This window comes from Diabrotica undecimpunctata, chromosome 10 (genome assembly GCF_040954645.1).
Source record: "Diabrotica undecimpunctata isolate CICGRU chromosome 10, icDiaUnde3, whole genome shotgun sequence".
NCBI classification, from domain to species: Eukaryota; Metazoa; Arthropoda; class Insecta; order Coleoptera; family Chrysomelidae; genus Diabrotica; species Diabrotica undecimpunctata.
Window position 1 is genome coordinate 1,759,629 of NC_092812.1, and position 22,827 is coordinate 1,782,455.

General features: G+C 35.1%; 1 protein-coding gene across 2 annotated transcripts in view; it reads left to right on the forward strand.

The window, feature by feature from the left end:
* The first annotated feature begins 3,629 nt into the window (after positions 1-3,629).
* The window catches only part of Apoltp (Apolipoprotein lipid transfer particle), a 1,459,665-nt gene continuing 1,440,467 nt past the window's right edge, over positions 3,630-22,827 (forward strand). For both annotated transcript variants that reach the window (XM_072546518.1, XM_072546519.1), the window contains exon 1: positions 3,630-3,892. In XM_072546518.1, the coding sequence (XP_072402619.1) occupies positions 3,829-3,892 (64 nt within the window). In that variant the 5' untranslated portion in view covers positions 3,630-3,828. The remainder of the gene's footprint in view (positions 3,893-22,827) is intronic.

The following is a 22,827-nucleotide window of genomic DNA, read 5'->3' on the forward strand; positions in this document are numbered from 1 at the left end:
TATATATGGATACTAGAAGTAACCAAAATACAAGGAGTAAAGGTATTGGATAAGCAGACGACCTAGCCCTACTTATAGAAGATATGAATGGCGGCGTTATAAACAAAGTATAAGAAGCAATAGACAAAAATTCGAGATGGATAGAGAGAAATGAGCTAAAACTTGCAGTAAAAAAGACAGAAGTAATCATCTTGAGGGACCGATAAAACGTAAATTTTCGATTCGGAGGCCTAAAACCCCAAAAAACCGTAAAATATTTGTGAATCATACTAGACGACAAAATGGCATTCAGAGACCATATATAAGAGGGATGTCAGAAGGCGGAAGAGAGGACCTCGACCCTTAATAAGATAATGCCGAATATTGGAGAGCACGGGTCATACAAAAGATTAGTTATCCTCCAATCAATCATGTCCATCTTACTATATGGGGCCCCACTGTGGCATGAGATCCTCAAGAAAACGAAATATAAAGAAATGATTCTTAGGACACAAAGGAAACAATTGATCAGGTTATGCAGTGCATACATTACCATATCAACTATTGCCTTACAAGTAGTGGCCGGTGTTGTGCTGGTGCATATCCTTGGTAATGAGAGAGTTCGGATGCACCAAAGGAGCAACGGAGTTTTGGGGTCAGGAACACAAGAAAGAAAAAGGAGTCTGGAGATGTGGCAGGACTAATGATCAAGAGAAACAGACAAGGCTGCCTGGACGAGGGCCCTTGTCCCAGATGTAGTAAGGTGGTATGAGTGTAAACACAGACATGTCAACTACTACGTCACCCAATTTATGACGGGGCATGGATCTTTCCGGTATTATACATATACAATAAAGAAGACCAAGGATGATCTGTGTCCCGAGTGTGGAGTAGTGAATGACGTGCATTATGTGGTATTCGTATGCCCTGCATACAATGTGGGGCGAACCATGCTGCAGCTGGGCCTGGGGTCACATCTGGGAGAGCCACATGAACTAATTGAAAAAGCAATTGAAAACAAAATAATTTTTAGCTTGTTCATTGGTTTTGTGACAGAAACCAAAAAAACACAAGAAAGAGAAAGAGAAGAGACTGCAAGAAAGTGGGGTGAGCCACTATTCAGCTCCCACTACTGATGCCGAAATCTTAAATGAATTCTCAAAGAGTTTGACTACATTGCAGAAATCAATTTACATACATTGTTTTGTTTCTACTTGTATCTAGTGTACGGTGTGTGTATTCTTTTGGAGCAGCCTATTACTAAGTAAAGGGATGTTGTAGATGGAGAAATAAGTGGACCAATTCCCAGGGATGGAGTATGATTTTCTGTAGTTGCTTGTCTGATCTTTCTGGACATGGTTGAAATAACGCGCGATCGACCCTTCCTGCCTATCGCTCTGCACAAGGATGATTACTTTACAAACTAAGTCCGGTGCGGACGTGGGTAGGGTGGCGCGACTGGTATGGCATGACAATCACGGAGCGCAGACGAAGAGCGACAGATGGGAGGTACGAGTAAAGCTGACGGGTCAGACGGTAATGCTGGCTAAGAGTGATTCCAGGCCCGTTGGTTGGAGAAAGAGGGGGTGAGTTTAGTTGGTTGGCGGTCAGCTACGGTAAGCGGTAGGCGTAGTCGTCTAAATCCAATACAGCTGGAACACCTTCCCAGAGGTCTTTTGAATATTTTTACCTCCCAAAAAAAGCTCTTCAAGGTGGGAACAATTTAAAATTGAATTGCCTATACTGGTATAGAAAACTTAGACACGTCATATTCCTTTAAATGGAATTGTTTTCTGTGAGCTCCATGGATTTTGCGACGTCGCTTTACGTGGATCTTCTACTAGTACATACCTTCGTATTTGTTATGATACAGGAGTCATCAAAACTTATTTTCTTTTATCTCAAACAAAGGTATCTCTACCTAGGGTAGAAATTATTTCTCGTCTTGAGCTCAGTGCAACAGTAATTCTTAGTAAATTAATATCTTATATACTGCAAAGTCTCAGTATCCTGTTTAGTAGAATTTACACATGGTCAGATTCGACTGTTGTCCTTCATTGACACATTTTTACCGTACACAACGAACTATACCTCCCTGGACTACTAATTATCCCACTATTGACATATTCCTCACGGCCCATCCAAAGAGTACCACAAATCCTATAATGATTAACAACTAGCTATAACAAGATTTTTACTGATGCATCAAGAACTGAAAATATACATGAAAATAGCCTTTATACTAGGAAATACTGAATATGCAATTAATATTCCTCAATTCTGCAGCATTTTTACGTGAGAACCAATCGCCATTTTAAAGGCATTAGAAGTATGTAAGAGTCATGCAAGCTGAAACTTTCTTCTCATTACTGATTCTTTATGTGTTCTTCAGAGCTAAAGGCAAATATATCCAGCACATGCTATTTTGCAACAAATACAATTGGCACTTTACCACCTACAAAACAGACATGCAAAAATTAAATTTCTTTGGGTACCGTCGCACTCAAATATCGCAGGAAATCAAAAAGTTGATGAATTGTCAAAGCAACCTGTTACTGACGAGCAAACCGAAATAATAACAACAATTCCATTTAGTGATATACTGCTCAACAAATGTGGAATTCTACTACGGCTAAACTTAAAAATGTTAAAACTAGGATTGGCACTAAACTGCAATTTACAGAAAATAGAAGGCAACAGGTGATTATAAACCGATTAAAAATTGGACATACAGCGTTAAATCACCAGCACCTCAAAACAAACGACCTACCTCCTGAATGTTCCTACTGTGAATGTCCAATAACTGTCCAGCATACATTGATTGAATGCCCTCTTCATTCCTACGAAAGAGCCATCAACAACATACCAGAAGAAGCAAAGAAACTTAAAGATATTTTAAACTGTAATGTATCAAATACAATTAAATTCCTTAAGGACATAGGTTTATTACATAAAATTTAATAGTTATATATATAATATTTTGTAATTTTGTAATTTAATTTGTAATTAGTATATTTTGTAACTGTAAAATCTGTAACACCCGCTAATAACCTTTAATGGTTGATGCGGCAATTCTAAATTAAAACAAAAACTTTTAAATGTCATATTAAGCATAAAAATAACTGCAATATGAATTTTATGCAATGCCTACTTCGCAAATTTCAAATTGATAAGTTGTGTAATGCTTCATCTTATCTGCATCATTTTCTGCCGTGACATCAAAATCATACATAAAATAATTAAATATTTATTGTTATTTAATTATGGTATATTTAAAACCCAAAAAATAGTTTATGCTATTTTAGAAGACTTATAGTAATTTAATTTCAGTACTTAATTTTTTTCTAATCAATATTGAGCCGCTGACACAAGCTTGCTTTATTGAATAGCGTCTGCGTCATTTAAGCTGTAAACCACTGTATGTATCCTAGGGATGTGATAGAATTTTCATCTAAAGAAATATCGCCCATATTTTTGTAATACCAGTAATAAATGATCAAACACGAAAATTCTCTAACAGTTAAATGAGTACGATAATCATTATGTCAATTATTATGACCACACTAAATATTTACGCAGAATGATTCTCTATTAATCAAAATTAGTTCCCAGAAAATTGCTGTGCACAGGCTTAGATAATTGTTATTAATATTTACTGATCACGAACCAATCAAAGCATCTGACCTTTTGAACTTCTTATCATTAACATGTCGATTTTCGAGAGCTTTGTATTACACAGACAACGGTTCGTTAGTTACTATTAGGGAGACTGTGCTGGCAGTGTTTGTTTTAAACCGAGCCAAAATTAGTTTTACAAGAACTTCCGTTTATGACATAAATGTGGCGACAATGAAGGTTTCGTTTAAGTTTCTAGGGGTGGTTTTACTCAGTACACTGTGTTTGGCTGATTATAGTAAGTATTAATTAAAGTCTATTTTAGTACCCTTGAGGCTTAATTGTATGTACTTATTATAAAACTGCACGTGTTAGGATACGATAGTACAGTAAATTCTTGATTTAATTAGCCTAAAGTGCTCAATTTTATATTAAAACAAACTATTTAGGGTTGCACGTTAGTATCTAAGGTTATTTATTCTATTTGATTTAGAAAAAGTACAAATTAATTTAGGTGTGCATTATAAAATATATTTTTGTTATAATCTTTGTAATAGACATATCCGTGATCATTTAGAGAAAAGTGATCAAATGAGGAATGTCTATGAAATTCTTCTTACGCAAATTCTTATAAATCTATTTTCATAATTAACAGAAACCAGATGATTTATCCGCAGACACATTATTCTTTTTTTTTAGTTAAAAACTTGTGTATTGAACATTTTATTATCCCTTTTTTATTTTTCGTTTATCTAAGCTTCTTTAAATTATATACTTTTTATTTCAATTCACTCGGTACTCAGTGGAATAACATTTTGTCGACCAAATCTTTCAACACTCTTTATTAAATTACTTACTTTAAGTAGTATAAAACTACATATTTGTAATGTAATGTAAGAATATGTTCCTTCTTCTTCGTTTATCTCATCTTTTAAGGACATTGGCCCATTTTACTCTATCTGCAACTGCTATAAAATTTTCAACCAGGACGTGTGTCGTCTCCCCGGTTCTCTTTTTCCTTCCACTTTTCCTTGTATAACCTATCGCATCAACTCATATTATACCTTTTTAAAATAAAATTTTTGTGATACATGGTATACAGCCAACTACAGGAATTTAGTTTCCTTGTGGATTCATATTTTTAATTTCTTAAAATGTGACCAAAGTAGCTCATTTTTCTATCCTTTATAGTGTTGAGTATTTATTTTTCTTTTTAATCTTTTATAATGTTTCCCTATTTGTTACGTATTGTATTTTTGATATTTTCCACATTCTTCGATAACACCACATCTATAAGCTGGCTTGTCTTCTTTCGGTTGCGTCCGTAACTCCATATACAACAGTAGAGAATACGTAGCTTCTTAAGATGCTATGTTACTATGTATTATATTTGTATTTACTCGAATTGCTTAATTTTTTTTCACCACACGATATTCGATATATTTACTTCTCAATAATGATATATACAGGGTGAAAACCACTTATGGAATAAAATAAATGTGCGCTTGTTAAACATAAGTTTAAATGTACGAGGTGATTCACGTAAGCCTAGCATAGTCCATATTATTTATTTTTAATGGAATATCCTGTATATTTTTATATTTTCAAAAGCTGAGGAACAACCACATCTCAACGAACTATATTATGTAGGGTCTAATATGAATAATACAGGGTGAAATTTTGAAATTTTAAAGTGTGAAATCCACTAATCGAATAAAATTGGTTGTGTGTTTATTTTAGAAAATTATGAAACACGCTTGCTCTGTGAGGAGAGTCCCCGCTTAAAAAGGATAATCAAACATATGTGCTGGTCAAATACCTATTAGGTGGAGATCAAAAAACAAGAAGAAAAAGAAACAGGCTTGGAAAAGTCAACTTTTAAATTCAGATGTATGCTTTTTAAACACGACAATTATACATAATTTCAAAATTTCACCTTGTACGATTCATAACAGACCCTACACAATATAGTTTGTTAAGATTTGGTTGTTAAAGATATTTTAAAAACATAAAAATGTAGTGGGTATTTCACAAAAAATAAAGAATATGGACTATCCTAACCTTGCGTAGATAACCCTGTACATTTAAATTTATGTTTAAAAAGCGAACATTTGAATTTAAAAGATGACGTGTCCAAGCATTTTTTATTATTTTATAAAATAAGGACAAACAATTTTATTCCGTAAGTGGTTTCCACTTAGAAAATGGGCACTTCCTCATCACCAGTAGAGTGTCACTTAGCAAAAGAGCAAAAGAAGGGGTAGGCTGCCTGATACACAGTAACCTAATAAAGAATATTCAAGATTGGGAATGCATTTCCGAAAGAATTCTAAAGATAAGACTGGTAACTGCGAAACACAAACTAGTCAATATCATCGTTATGTATGGAATAAATGATGACGAAAGAGCAGCTAGCAAAGACCTATTCTGGGATAAGGCCTCAGAAATAATAGACAGTTTAAAAGGCAATACTAGGGGATCTAATTGGTCGAGTGGGTGTAAGAGATGAACATACCCAAGATGTATTAGGACCATATGGAGAAGAAATAAAAAATGACAATGGGGATCGTATTATTGATATATGCAGAGAAAATAATTTAAAAATAATGACATTTTTTAAACACAAAGATGTACATAAATATACTTCTTCTTCTTCTTAGTCGTTAACCTGATGCAGGTATCGTGATATCATGAAGCTATTAGCTAAATTTCCCAATGTTCCTCCACGTTTTTCTATCTTCTGCCATTCTAGCACATTCTGACAATGGAGCGCCAATGGTAGCAACAATATGGCCCGTGTATCGTGTGGGAGATCTACCATAAATAATCATAAATATACATAATCATAAATCATACATAATCATAAATCTATCATAAATATACAAGGGAAGTCAAAAGTAGAGGCGAAAGATCCATCATAGACTATGTGTTATAGTAAATAGATCATCGAGGCAATGCATTAAAGACGTAAGAGTAAAACGAGGAGCTGAAATATATAGTGACTACTATCTAGTTGTAGCCAGGACCAGCTTGGTAGTACGACAAGAATCAATAACGCAAGAGACCAAGAAAACAAGCTCATGATACACCCACTATAAAAGTAATCAGGTCACATAAGCTAACGGATAAGGAGACAGCAAACAAGTTTGAAAACTACGTTAAAAACTACCTAACAGAGCACTCTGAACATGACTGTGACTTACACCAAAATTGGCGAATACTAAAAGAAGCACTCCTAAACGGTGGTAAACAAGCATGCGGAATAACAAGAAATAACAGAGTCAAAAAGTGTACTGTACAAACTGGTGGAACAATGAAATAAAAGCAGAAGTAAGTCCAAGAAGATAGCTTGGAAAAACTACTTAAAAAACGGAACCGCAGACAACTACCAAATATACAAACTACAAAGAATCAAAGTCAAAGATATGGTACTAGCAGCGAAACTGAAAAGTTGGAAAAAATTCTGAAATAACATGGAAGAAGACTACCACTCTAACGAAAAATTATTCTTTAAAACCCTGAAGAATTTAAAAACCGAAAAAACTCCACAAACAACAAAGCAAATAAGGGACAAAGAAGGACACTTACTGCATGAGAATGACCACATCCTAGATAGATGGAAGCAATATTTCGAGGATCTACTGAATATCCAAAATGATGTAGACATTATCACAGAAGAACCAGAAGAGGTAGAGCAAGAAGACCAAATTTAAGACGAAATAACTATAGCAGAAACAAAAGAAATCATACAAAAGCTTAAGATAGGTAAGGCGACTGGATTTGATAAAATCCAGTCGCCTTAAGCAGAAATACTTAAAAACATGGGCGACAAGGGCGTTGAACTGCTAACAAAAGTATGTAATAGGTCATGGAGTGAGAGGCAAATACCAAAAGATTGGGAAGTGGGAGGTATTCTACCTATTTTCAAAAAGGGAGACAGACGCGAATGTAGTAACTACAGAGGAATAACACTACTGAGCATCTCATCCAAAGTATATGAGAGAATACTAGAAAAACGTCTTTTACAAGAAGTTGATTCTAAAATGGAACAATCACAGAGTGAACTTAGAAAAGGCAGAAGTATCCAAGATCACATTTTTACTATCAAAAAACTAATACAAAACGCACGGGACTGAAGCACTGAGTTATACCAAGCCTTTATAGACTTAGAAAAGGCATTTGATAGTACTCCAAGGAAGGTGATTGACATAATGTTTAAAAAAGAAAGGTGTGAAAATCAAACTCAGTCAAGCCATTATGAGTATATATAGACATACAAGGAACAGAATCAGAACCGATAATATGGAATCCGAAGAGTTCATAGTAAATGAGAGTCTACGTCAAGGAGGAGTCCTAGGCCCCATACTGTTTAACATTGTCTTGGATGACATAATTAAAGAAACTAGAGCAGAAACATTGAAACTATATGCCGGAAATCTAGAAGCAGTGTGGATCTCAGAGTGTGCATATGCAGACGACCTAGTGATATTTGGGATAAATGAAGAAACACTCAATCGAAATTTACAAGTATGGAACGCTGCACTTATTAAACGAAATTTGAGGATCAATAATGAGAAGACGAAAGTAATGGTATGTGTAAAAAATAGAAAACAAACGAAGATAACACTTAACGGAAATACACTTGAACAAGTCGATACTTACAAATACTTGGGAGTACAAATAGAGAACACAGGAACTGAAGAAACTGAAATAAGTTCCAGAATAGAAAGTGCTGCTCGATGTACCACGCAATTAAAAGTACGTTTTTACAGAAAAAAAAAGTATCCCAAAAAGCCAAAGTGACCATATACAAGACGGTGTTTGTACCGATTTTAACTTTTGGTAGTGAAAGTGGAACGCTTACTGATAAATTAAAATCGAAAATACAGAGCATAGAAATGAAGTTTCTTAGAAGAATAATGGGTATAACCAGGTTAGACAGGATTAGAAATGAGGCAGTCAGAGAATATTTTAAGGTCCAACCAATTATTAAAAAAATTGAAGAGGCCCAACTGAGATGGTATGGACACATGGTTAGAATGAATCAAGAAAGACCAGTTAAAAAAGTATGGGAAGCCAGAAGACAAACCAAAGACACCAAGGAGCAGGCCAATGAAGACATGGGATGATAATGTAACCTCAATACTACAGACACGAGGAATCAGAAAAGAACAAGCAAGAAACCAAGCAAAGAATAAGAAGCAATGGAGAAAAATTGTACATGCAACTAACTAAAGACATTACACCCGACAGCTTAGGGTAAATGGGTTTAGGATTATATATACTTATAAAGTGGTTTCCACACTGTATAATTGCAAAATTTTACCTTGTAATCTTCATAATAGACGCTATATATACAGGGCTATATATATAAAAATATACAGGGCGCTCTAGTAAAAATAAAGCTTGGACCATACTTTATAATTTTTAAAACAGGGACAAAAATAATTTCATTCCATAAGTGATTTCCACCTTGTATAAATGTTTTCATTAATTTAATTTAAAGTTATTCTTTACTACAAGACGGGTGATTTCTATTAGTGTCAAATTTAAACAGTGCATTCATACAGTGTCCCAGGTCACGAAACCTCAGGGTAGGTCAATTTTGTATATCAATTTGCTACTTTGTTTGAGACTGTACTAGGCCTGCCTTCCTTGCATTTGATAATACAATGTAAGGCAAGATTAGGAATCTACAAAATAAAACAATCATTAAATATTCACAACAAAGGTAGAGAACATAGGAATATCACAAGGACTGTGACGAAGCGACCCTTTACTGCAGAACTAGTCACATGAGAAAACAATACAATTTTAAGATATCATAAAGGGTGTCTATTCCAGAGAGAAATATATAAAGAAACAAGGTGTACCATAACCAACAGGGTAAAATAAAGACTGACGGATGTATACAGACGGATCCAAGATTAGAGAGGGTGTGGGGGCAGGAATAATTTAAAATAATACAAGAGTTACAAAAATTTTTGCCTAGGGGTTACTGAGGTAACGCAGTAAACGTAAGTTTATAACTATCTCTGAACGCAGTTAACGTGTTAGCTTCGTTCGGAGATATAATTTTATTCGTTTTAATTTATAAGTACTAAATTCACAAAGAAAGTTTGTACTATAGATTATAGATTTACAGACGTTACTTGTGGTCTGTCTGTAGATGTTTTACTTGAACTACTAATCTTATTTTTGTACCTACACTACAGAGAACTTACTCGGTTTATTACTAACAGCTTACTTAATTGATGAGGATAGAATGCACAGCATTATCTTTGTATTAGGCTAACTCATCACAGACACAAATTCAAATGTTCGTTTGAACCTTTGCATGGGTTGGTCGTTACGAAGTTGGAGTACTTCAATGTTGGGATGATCGTGGAGTCTCTGTTCATGCCCTTTGGTGGCATTATTTTCTTATTTGGGATAGATGCGACTTGGAGCATTATGTAAATCGTTGCTCCAATTATAACAATATTACTTAGTATTCTGTTCTAGAGCATTTCTAGGGATCTATAATTGTTTTTTTATTATAATCCCATAATATTGTAGGTAATAGTCCAAATAACACAATCAAGGGGTATAGGATATAAAATAAGACAACCAAAAGAAAAGTGACTAGAAAAATAATGTCAAGAGGTGGTGAGTAGGGTGGAGCGCTGTTATATGGAGAAAAATAAAATAACGATTTTCACAAACGCGGGGTGCGGAATCGATGCTACTGAGGGACAGTATTCGAAAAGTTTATTGTCATTTTTTTATATTTCCACTCTGACATCTGCCCCAACGTGATATAAAATTTTGAAAGTTATAAAAAAAAAAAAAATTAAATGCGTGGGGTGCGGTATCAATCCGGTCTTAGGATATGAAACGAAAACTTCATTAACACTTCTTGCTATTTCCATCAGAATAACTGCCCCGGTGCCACTGAAATCGATCTATTTTGAATTTCGGGCCAGCCCCCTACCTAACGGAGATACCAACCAGTTATTACCTGTCACAGAAGTCGACCTTTACTCTCCCACTCTATTTCAATTCTAAGTAGGTAGTAGGTACATCTTTTGTATTCACTATTTAGTACTGTTTCGTTAATCGGTTGGTTTAGTATCGTTTTCTATAGCATCAAGCTCAATCGTCAAAGTTTAGTGTTGCGACAAATTTTGTGTGAATTCAGTTACTATAATTAGATTACAACTATGGCATTACTCCGGAGTGAACTAACTTGTCCAATATTTGGTTCTGGTAGTGAGCTCCCTAAAAATGTGTTACCTACGTATAAAGATATGATGAAGCTGTTTATATTCGTATCCCAAAGCTATAAAAAACAGTATAACATCTGTGTGCTGAAAACCAGTGAAATTGTGACGGAAAGAGTAGAGGAGATGTGGCGCAGAGCTTTAATACCCATTGTAGAACACAAAACAATATTAGCCAGAGTTATAGCTTACCACGATAAGTATAGAACATTATTGAAACAATATAAAGGCAGGAAGGACGAAGTTGGTTACAAAGAGAAGCTGTTTAAGTTTGGTGAGGATAGCAAGTAATTGTTTGATATTGCTACTTGCAAATGTTTAGAGTTCACAGATTGCAGCTGTCCTAGAAACCGAAAAATTCTAATACCAGAACAAAATTTCTTAATAGACCAACGAACTGACCGTAAAATGATTATTGGTAGTTTAGATCGTAAAGCGACAAAAAAAAAATGAGGTGAATTTACATAGATTACACCTACAAAAGCAACGTGAAGAACAAAGAGCCTTGCAAATAGATGTGGAATCCATTCCTAGTACTTCCAAATCACCTACAACTTCAAAGATACGACTGAATGTTAAACAGTCAGATACATTAAAGAAAAACGGTGACATTGAGGACTTCCAATCGCAATCAATTATTTGCACTTCTTCACTCACTATGACTGATGTCACATTTCCAGTTATTGCCAGAACATTAGATCGTTATGGGGTTTCAGATCGTGCTGGAGCTGCAATCATTTCTGCAGCTTTCCATTACTGAAAACGATTCATCACAAGTTATAGATAGAAGTAGAGTTCGACAAGCTCGTTCTAAAGCTAGGGATACATTGACAGGTAAACCTACAATTTTTGGTGCTATCATCGGATTATGTTACGATGGTAGAAAAGATAAAACGTTAATACACGAAGATGGTCGTAAAAGAGTGATTCAGGAGGAGCATATTACCATATTGAAAGAACCGGACTGTGAATACCTAGGCCATATTTCTTTGAAAACTGGTGACGCCAAAACGATTTGCAACTCTATTCTGACATTCCTTGCCTCCACGTCCATCGATGCAAATCAAATAATGGCTATTGGTTGTGATGGGACTGCCGTGAACACAGGAATTAAAGGTGGCGTTATTCGTTTATTGGAAATCAAGTTTCAACGTCCCCTCCAATGGCTCGTATGCCAAATACACGCTAATGCACTGCCATTGCGTCACCTTTTTCAACATTTAGATGGCACTACAAGTGAACCAAAAGGTTTCACAGGTCCCATTGGCAAGGCAGTTACTAACTGTGAAGTGTTACCAGTTGTTTTGTTTGATGCAATTAAATGTGCGTTACTCGATATTACCAAATCGACACAAGAGTTAAGCACCGATCAACTGTATCTACTACAAATATGTCAGTATATCAATAGTGGACATTGTGATGAAAACTTTGCGAAAAAAAATCCAGGTAAACTAGTTCACTCTAGATGGTTGACAATGGCGAACCGGATATTGAGATTATATGTCTCAAGTGAAACTCTGTCAGAAACCCTAATTATACTAAGCACATTTATTTTAACGGTCTATGCTCCTATGTGGTTCAGAATCAAGACTGAGCCAATGTGTATTTTTGATGCCAAACATTTATATGATACGATATAACTGTCGCGCTATTTGCCAAACCATTTGAAGAATATTATAGACCCAGTCATACAGAAAAATGCATTCTTTGGCCATTCAGAGAATTTACTACTAGGAATGTTAGCCGACAACAGAGAGTACGTCAGAGAACTTGCACTCCGCAGAATATTGAAGATCAGGGAGACATCAAAGATCGGAGCCTTGCGTATTTTTCAAGTACCTACTTTAAATATGGATGCTCATAATTATATCGATATGATGGATTGGAAAACCAAGACAGAACCTCTACTAACGAAAAGTGTCAGTACCGAAATAATATCTCAGGCCATCATAGAGCCACAGCTTGTCGAAAATGAAATCCTGAATAATATTAGAAAAATTCCGTGTCACACACAATCCACTGAAAGGTATGTCAAATTAGTTACAGAAGCAAGTGCTGCCGTCTGTGGACCACAGAGGAGAGATGGATTTATTAAGAATAAGCTGAAATCATGCCTTTTGATGCCTAATTTTGACAGTAGGAAAGACTATCATTCATAATGATTTTTTATGTTATTCTTGAATTTGTAAGCATAATTTTTTTTTTTGTATTATTTCTTTTCTTCTTCGTATTATTTATAATCCTAATAGCTCAAATAAATGAATAAAAAACATTATCGTTGACTCTGTCGAATTAAAAAATTTTTTACAGAATTACAAAATTTCAATCACCTTGGGGCACTTTTCAGACTGAAAATACGAAAAAATGTCATTTAAGTTTTTCATTCGAAAATAAATTTGAGCTCCACCCTAGTGGTTAGGTTATATGAGCAACATGAATTATTTGAAGTTTAAACAGATTACAGGATATCGCAGGCATAAAACACTAGGCTAATAAAAATATATTAAATCCATGTGTCCCAATGATAGACCCAGCTATACCAAATCTAATTGACTTTTCAGGACTACTTATACTAATATCAGAAGGGAAAAATATCATCAACATTAAAAAAAACAGTAAGACGCCAGGGAAAAATAATATGTATGCTGAAATTAATGAAACCCGAACATATAAGTCAGCTATTTAACAAAATATACATAATACAGTAAAAACTTCCAATAGCAACCACCCTCGGGGAATTAAAAGCTGGTGCTAAAGGAAAGTAGTCGTTTAAGAGAGAACATAGGAAAATTGAAACAACTGATCTGCATTTCACTTTATTTATTTACAAATTAAATATAATTTTAATCATTTGTAATTTAAATTAATCAAACATATATGAACACAATAATATTAATTTAAGAATAGGTTGCATACTTTTGTTGGACACATAACAAGTTATCGCCTTTTCGTCGGAATTCTTAAGGATTCATCGCACATCGTTCGTCCTATTCTTGTGTCATTCAGCAGAAATACCATATCTAAATATCGAAATCAGCAATTCAAACTAAGTCATCGAACCATTCAATTAATCCATTCTTGTTATTTTATTCCTTTCACTGCTCATAAAACAGAGTATCCCCTCTATTTCGAGTTTGTTCAAAATTAATTAGTAGTAATTTAATAAACTCAGCATATAATTTAAATTGTTAATTACCATTTTGTCGTGACAGAATTTAGTTTTTTTGGTTATTTGTTTGTATTCTTGTTTTTTTATTTAAGTATATATATTAGAACAATTTAAATTAAAGGAGTAATTAAAGCCCTGAATGTCAAACTCGGTAATGCCAAGCGATCTTTAATGACATATGAAATTTTTTTAAATATATATAATCCTAAAACAGATTTTTCAAGCTTCGAAAAACGGTATCAGGGCATAAAAAAGGTTCGCGAATATTTTTTACTAGATTACTGGAAAAATCAGATGAACTTACTAATTTTCGAATTTCCGTAGTGGAAATTGAAACGTCAATAAACCTACTTTAACTTTTAATTGTGGATTATTTCCATTTAAATAGTAATTAGCTTACTAATTATCGTACATAATTTATTTTACATACGTACATATTTACCAGTAATATCCCGAGTAGTGTAACATTCATAATGCTCTTCGTATGCCTTTTCTTCAGGCGACAAAATTTTGTCCCTTGGAATTTTTTCCATATCCCAGAAGCGACTTAAATTGATCTCCGACATTAGACTATTTAATGAAAGATGACACGAAATAGTTGAGTTTAATATTAATTCTAGTAATAGTATTACTAGGGTTAATTGTAACCACGAAAATTTTTCAGAATATATATATACCCTCTGTTTTTGTTGACTATGGATAAGCCACCTATCTGTAGGGGTAGCACACATATCGGCTTTTCTCCCTATTTACTTTACTGACTCTAGATATGTTACTCTAACATGACTATGGGACTTGGTCCCGAAAAAAAGGTGTGTGTTTCAAATAGAGAGCCATCAAACTATGTTGATGTCTCTCTGTCCGAAATATGTGTGTGTTCGTTTACTCAGCCGCCGATTTGGCAAAATAAATTTTGATCTCATAGCCGGCTGAGCACCCGAAAGGCCTAGCCATCGAGCCTATGTTTGTCACACATGACCTCGATGCTCAGTTTTCGCGACTAAGGTCTTTTTCGACCTACCTTAGGTGCCTATGCCTAAGTGGCTGTACAAAAAGTCTGACGGGCCTTTTATACCTAGCTACTGAGTTTGAGTTTGTCTGACAAAGATTCAGTTATTCACTTATGGGTCACAGATGGTTATGGGAAGCGACTTGATAGAAGGTAAGGGTTTTTTTTTACTAAATTAACTTTCCCTAGGTGTGTGCGTAGAGTGTTGTGTGCATTCCCAGCTGTATACCCTCTCGCTGGAGTATTTTTTTGTTTACCTTCTATTTGCTTACTACTACTTGTGTTTGACTACCGCTTGGCTATCTCGATTCTTCATGGGTCCTGTACTTCCTGTATCCTGCGATTTGATGTTTTGGCCGTCTATGTATCGTCCTCTTGTTTTCGTCGTAGCTAGTCAACTTTCTTAATCTCCTATTTGGATGATTTCTTAGGCTGTTAAAGATTTCATATTGTTTTGATTACCTATATACGTACCTTACAGGTACTCAAGGCATCTCTAATTATCTGATTTTGCGTTGTTTGGATCTTCTTCCTGTTGGTTTTGCAGGGATGGCCCCATGCTGCTGATTCATACTCCAGTGTCGATAGTATTACACTATTTGCCATTCTGATTTTTTATTGGAATCTTAATTTGTTTCTCCTGCCTATTAGAGCAGAGAGTTGACTTTAAAGCGCTTTTGACTTATAAACAGTTTGTTTAACGTGTTCTGTGAATGTTAGTTTCTTGTCTAGTATTACACCTAGATATTTTACTGCATTACTCCATTCTATTGGAGTGTTTGCTATCCATATTTTTCTGTTTTTTCTACTTTTTCTTTTTTAGTACATAACCGCCTATATTTTATCGGGGTTATTGTGATTTTCTACTTTATCCACCATCTTTGTAGTTTTTTTTAGAGCGTTTTGTAGATAATTGCTGGCTATATCCGGATCTCTGCTGCTGGATACTATGGCAGTATCGTCAGCATACAGGCTCAATAACGATCTGGGTTCGGTCGGTGTATCAGCGGTCTATATGGTATAGAGGTAAGGCGGCAGCACTGCTCCCTGCAGTACACATGCCTCCAGGGTTCCGACTTCGGACAGAGTAGACCCTATACGAACTCTGAACCTCCTGTTGGTCAGGTATGAGGCAACAAGACATATTATTTATCGTTTCATTGTATCCATATTTGTGCATTTTATATAGCAGTCCTTTGTGTCAGACTCAATCAAGGGCCTTGCTGACATCTAGGAAGGCTGCAGCTGTATACATTTTTTCGTTGAACCCTTTAGTTATAAATATGTTCAGTTAATCGTAGAGACTTTCTGCGATATTATTTATTGATGATAGTGAAGTTATCGGTCTATAGTTGTGTGGAAAAGCTACATTTTTTCCAGGTTTTTCTATCATAATAACGTGAGCCTCTTTCCATATATCCGGGAAGTATCTTAAACGTAGTTTAGTCTTATACCACTGAGTTTGTTTGCGATGTACACTATTGATTTCACCGGCAGATTTTTGAGGGCTCTGTTGGTAATGTTGTCTGGTCCTCGTACTTAATTTGCTGGATATTTTTAATAGTTGTTTTATTTCTTCGCGGGAGATGAGCATCACGCCTACTCTTTACTTTCTTACCCCTTATTTTCTGGCTCCTGTGTCTACTTCGTCTGTGAAGTCTGTATTCACATAAAATTATTTTAAAACGAGGAGTCTGTTAAAAATTTAAAAATATGATTTAATATTGTTACTAATCGGATGACATTTATAACTTTTAAATTGTGACAATCGTTGCGAATCAAATCAAAAAAATTGACAGATATTCTTTTAATTTTTTACTTTTCTATTAGTTTCAGTTTTTTGTTAGTTATTTTTCAAGCAGTTTTTAATTTAAACCTGCTTAAAATAAATATTTGATGACTAGAAACGAATTGATCGAGAGTAGTGAATCGGTTTGAAGAGCCGCTATTTTGTGACGGTACCTGTGATGACGCCATCTTGTGGCACTAGTTTCATGACGACGTCATCTTGTGGCACTAGTTCCGTGATGACGCCGTCTAATGGCACTAGTTCCGCCACGGTCGCCTCAGCATTTTAATATAGAGAGAAAAGTAATACACCAGTATAGAAGCGTCGCTTCAAGAACTGCCTTATTCTTAGTGGAACCTCAAGAAAATCACATCTCAAGTCCAATTACCTCTTCTTCTTTTGGTGCCTATTCTCTGTGGATGTTGGCAATCACGTTGGTACATACAACTTTGTTGACAGTTGACAACTTTGTTGATACTTCTCATTGCGCATCACATGTCCTAAGTATGGCATCTTTCTGATTTTCACGATACGCATAATTTCCAGATCTTTATTTAAACGTTGGATCACGGTGTTGTTTGTAACATGATGGATATAGGAAATTCTGAGCATGCGGCGGTAGCCCCACATTTCGAAGGCTTCTAATCGTTTGGATGTTGCTTTCGTCAAGGTCCAGGCTTCGACTCCATATAAAAGGGTAGAAAATACATACCATCTTAAGACTCGTGTTCTTATATCAATGTTCAGGTGCATATTACATAAAATCTTCCTGAGGCGATTGAAGACAGCTCTCGCCTTTTCTATACGACATCTTATTTCCTGTGAGTGGTCCGATTTCTTATTTAGGCTGCATCCAAGGTATGTAATTTTGTCGATTATTATCAAGGGTTTATTATTAGCTGTGAATTGGTGCTGTATTACGTCGTTTTTACTTATTACAAGAATTTTGGTCTTCTTACAGGTTAATTTCATGCCGTATCTGTCACAGGCTTCAACTACACGGTCTATTAATGTTTGCAGATCCTCTGCATTATGAGCAATCAAAACCGTTTCGTCCGCATATCTTAAATTGTTTATGATTTCACCGTTGATTTTGATACCTTCGCTTAAACCATCAATAGCTTCCCTGAACAGCATTTCCGAGTAAGTATTGAACAACGTCGGTGACAAAATGGAGCCCTGACGTACTTCTCGTTTTATCGTGAATTCTTATGAGATTTCGTTGTCTACTCGTGCAGTTGTTCTTTGCTGTAAGTATAACCTTTTAATTAGGCGTAAATCTTTTTCATCAATACTAGATTCTTTCAGTATCTCAAATAATTTTTGATGTTGTACCTTGTCAAATGCTTTTTTAAGGTCTATAAAGCATGCGTAGACTTCACACACAATTTACGTCTCGAGCTCTTTGTATCAATACTTGTATGTAAAATAGGGCCTCTCGCCTTCCCAGTCCGCTTCTAAACCCAAACTGAACACTGCTAATGTTTCCTTCAAGTTTTCTATATATATGCGAGAGTGAATAACAGAAAGAAGGATTTTTAGTACATGGCTCATTAAGCTTATAATTTTATAATGAGAGCATCTGGTGGCATTTGCCTTTTTGGGGAGAGGGATGAAGGTGGAAACTAGCTAATCTGTAGGAAATTCTGCAGTTTCATAGATTTTGTTCAGTAGACTCGTTAGGAGTTTGAGTTTCAAATAGTTTTAATATTTCAGAGATTGCCATGCTATTTATTTTGTTGTTTATCTCCTCTTTGACTTCTTCTCTTGTGGTTTTATCTTTTAACTTCTGGATGTCCGGACGTTTTTGTTCTTATCTTTTATGGACTTTTTTTATGTGGAGTTTGAAACGTCCTAGTAAAAATTATGGTCTGATGAAACATCTGCTTCCTGATATGTTTTTGCGGATTTTACGGAATTCTGAAATCGTTTGTTGATGATGATGTAGTCAATTTGATTTCTAATCATTTTATTTGGACAGTCAGCTGGAGATTTCCAGGTGTAGAGTCTTTGAGGTGGTAATTGGAAAAAGGTGTTCACTATTGCACTATTCGTTTCCTGGCAGAACTGAACAAGGCGGTCTCCTCTATCATTTCGCGTTCCTAGTCCAAAGTGTCCCATAGTATTGCCAACACCACTTTTGCCTACTTTGGCGTTGAAATCTCCTAGCAGGATACTCACTTCTTGTTTTTTGGTATGTTTTAGGGATTCTTTCAATTGTTCATAGAATATTTTTATTTCCTGCTCCGAGCTTTCTGAAGTTGGAGCATATGCTTGAATAAAATTCACGTTAACTGGTTTAGCATTTATTTTGAGTACTGCAACTTTATCTGATATTTCTATAAATCTAAGTACACATTTGTTAACTTCATTATTTACTTTTATAGCCACTCAGTTTTTTGTTTCTTGTTGTAGTATCTCCACAGTAGTATATTGTGTGGTTTTCTATTTCGCACTGGTCTAAATTGGGCCATCTAACTTTACTACTTCCAAGTATGTCAATTTTGAGTCTTCGCATTTCTTTAATTAGGTTATTCACTTTTCCGGCCTGGAATAAACTTCGTACATTCTATGTACCAATCTTCTTTTCATGCTTAAATCTAAATATTTGTGGCAACCGGGGAATTCTTAGCACCCTCTCCCCACTTAAGGGGTGCCCGGGACTAAGGTCCGTTTCTATATTGACTTGATCCAGTGTGATTATACTAGGGAAAGTTAATTGGGGTGGTTTCCCATTGCGTTCCCCAAAGATTTATTCGTTTTTGGTAGGGATCTTGGGGTGGGGACATGACTTCCCCCGGCAGGAGTTGGGGGATAGCCATGGCTCTCGTGGGCAGGGTTGCATACCTGAAGTAGATCTATCTCATACCGTACGTGGGATCGTACAAGAGTATCTACCCGCTACCACTAATTCCAATTACCGACGAAGAGCTTCATTTCTCTGTTGATCACTTAAAAAATGCCACTACTGGTCCAGAAGATATTCCGGCATATTTCTAAAACACCTTTCTTCTCCTTCAAAACATTATCTTCTGAAATTACTCAAACTTGTTTAGCTTAATCGGTTTCCAATACTCTGGACCGATCCAGAGTCTTACAGGCAGATTTCTCTCATCTGTGCTACAGGAAAACTGTGGAAAATTATAATTAACTCTAGGCTACTGTGGACTTTAGAAAAATCAAATCTTTTAATAAAGGAACAAAATGGATTTCGAATAAATCGTTCTGCCATCGACAATATCCCTGACCTAGAGAGCGAAATTCATGAAGCGTTTGCAATTAAACAATTACACATTTAAAACGAGCATTTAATATATGTTGGAGATTTAATATTATAGAAAAGCTACACTTCTAGAATATCAGAGGTCATACTTTAGCTTAAATCTAAAACTGTTCTTCCAATATTTATGTTAAAGGGGAATGGTACTCCTCAGGGATCTGTAATAAGTCCCACATTATTTTTAGTTTCATTTAATAACATATACCCAAACCACTACAAGCTTAATTCTGCAGAAATTTCGTAAACATTTAGAAATATGGTCCCTAAATACTAGTTTCAAATTTTTAGTCTCAAAATCCGTTGGAGTACTATTTTACAAGAAAACATTAGTAGGTACACACGATCTCTTCCTCTACAATAAAAAAGTTATATTCAAACAATCATTAAAATTACTAGGTATGTGATTTGATTAAAAACTTACCTCGTAGTAAAATACTTAATCTAGTATAAACTCTGTCAAACCGCCATTGAAGTTCAGATTATTTTACTTTGATTATGCTGTTTAAATCTCTTATTTGATCAAAAATGACTAGGTTTCAATAGCCTACTCATCCACAACCAAACCAATGTTAAAACCACTTGTCCACCTACATAAGGATGCCGTTAGAATTGTGCTTGGTGCTTTTCGCACCACTTCAATAAAAAGTGTGGTAATGTTATAACCATTAAGTATTAAACAAAAAAGGCTTACAATATTACATAAATAATTAAAATTTTGTATATGGTGTTTATTATAAATGTTTAGTACTTGAAGGTACAACGAACGGAGCTAATCCGAAGTAACGTACTTCACTGACACTAAAGAGCCAAGTCTTGTTTACCATAATTAAGTAAATATATTTGAAACATAATTATTAATGAATCGGTATTGTGTTAATGATAAACTAGGTAAATATAATTGATGCGAGCAAAAGTTGTTATTGTTTATTACATCTGTCTGGTGAATAGTCGCAAGTATAAACATGATAAACTAATCTAAACCAATATAGTATATTCAAATGCATCTACTATGAGATTTATTCACTAAGTACCGAAAAGGTACCTCAACCTACCACCAAACCATTAATACCACAAAAGTTTATACAGCGAATACGGAAAACCATTATTACAAAATAGACGTACACTCCTCACACTTTCTGATGCCATATCCATCGCAGCAAATAAAAACCACCCCCTATCTCGAAATACATTTACACAAAAGTGTCAACATTTCTACGATAATAAACTCCGCACAGACAAGACTTCTAACCAGAGGATGAGGATAACACTCAACTCCCTAGACATTATCTTCCCAATTGTTTTCCCAAAAAACCTTGACCATCCTCTCCCCTGGACAGTAAAAGCACTCGAGTGTGTATCTTTTCTTACCCAATTCGACGAACGGAATACTCCCATTAATATAATTATTAAAATCTCAATAAATAATAATTTCTTGGAAGGACATACAAATTTTATTACTATCTTCACAAACGCATTTAAATCTAATGATGATGTAGGCTCAGCTATAGCTACAGCTTTCCAACGTCTAATCTTATGTTCAAACTTCCCTTAGAAAGAACCATCTTCAAAATCGAACTTTATGCCATATACCAAGCTATAAAATGTTTAAATACCTCTAATATTCCACTAGCTGTTATTCTTATGGATTCTCTTAGCTCCATCGTAGCCATCAATAACTGTTTGTTCTTAATCTTTTACATTTTAGAATCTTGACAAAGGTAAGGGTTTCCTGCCGAAACGTTGATTTCTATGGAAAATAAAATCTAGTTCCACATGTAATATAATTTATTAACTATTAAAATGACATATTACCTTGGTGCCCAAGAACTAACAACCGCCACCTACAAACAGTGCTAACTCAACTAAGCCTGGGACACTCAAGACTAGCGCATTCATACCACTTCACAAACAGTAAACAGTGATCCTCCCCGGTGCAAACTGTGTAACACATCTTTAAGCATCAAGCATATATTAATAGACTGCCAAAATTATGACCAACAAAGGCCTAACTATCGCCTCTTTGTCGCCTACCCAACAATTTATCCGAGATTCTAGGTGATATGTGTCCCATAGAGAATCTAAGAGACTATCTTAAATCTATACATATATGTCACAATGTATAACATGTCTTATGTAGTCGCTAGTAAGCTATAGTTGATGACACAATAATACCAAACTATTAGTCACATAATTTATTTCCTTTTAAAAATACAAACGAATAAATGAAAAGATGCTGGAGTTGGCGTTCCAGTGGCGCCATGGTAATTAGAATGGAAGATAGTCTGACTCAGCAATTTGCGTAACGTATCTGGTAATTCTATGGGATTCCTATGTTGCTCCATATTAATTCATTTACCTGGTTGTACAGGACCTGCAAAAAATGTAAAGAATATCGCTGAAGCATTTGGTATTTTCTTTTGATGATTTTGTAATCAACCTTTTAGTTAAAAAAATCAACATATATCCAGCCAAAGGTATTGCCTAATTTTCAAAGAAATATAGATGCAAAGCTTGTCATAGAAAATAAAATTAAAGCTTTTATTGGACTTTTGATTTTAACTTGAGTAATGTGTTAATGAGTTACCAAAGATTTTTATTTGTTCTTCGCTGCATCTACGAAGTAGCACCAAATATATCATAGCCGGAATTTTTCCTCTTGAACTTAATTGGATTTCGTTTTTGTTTGGCATCTTGCTCTACTTTTGCCTTCTTTATTAGGTTGGC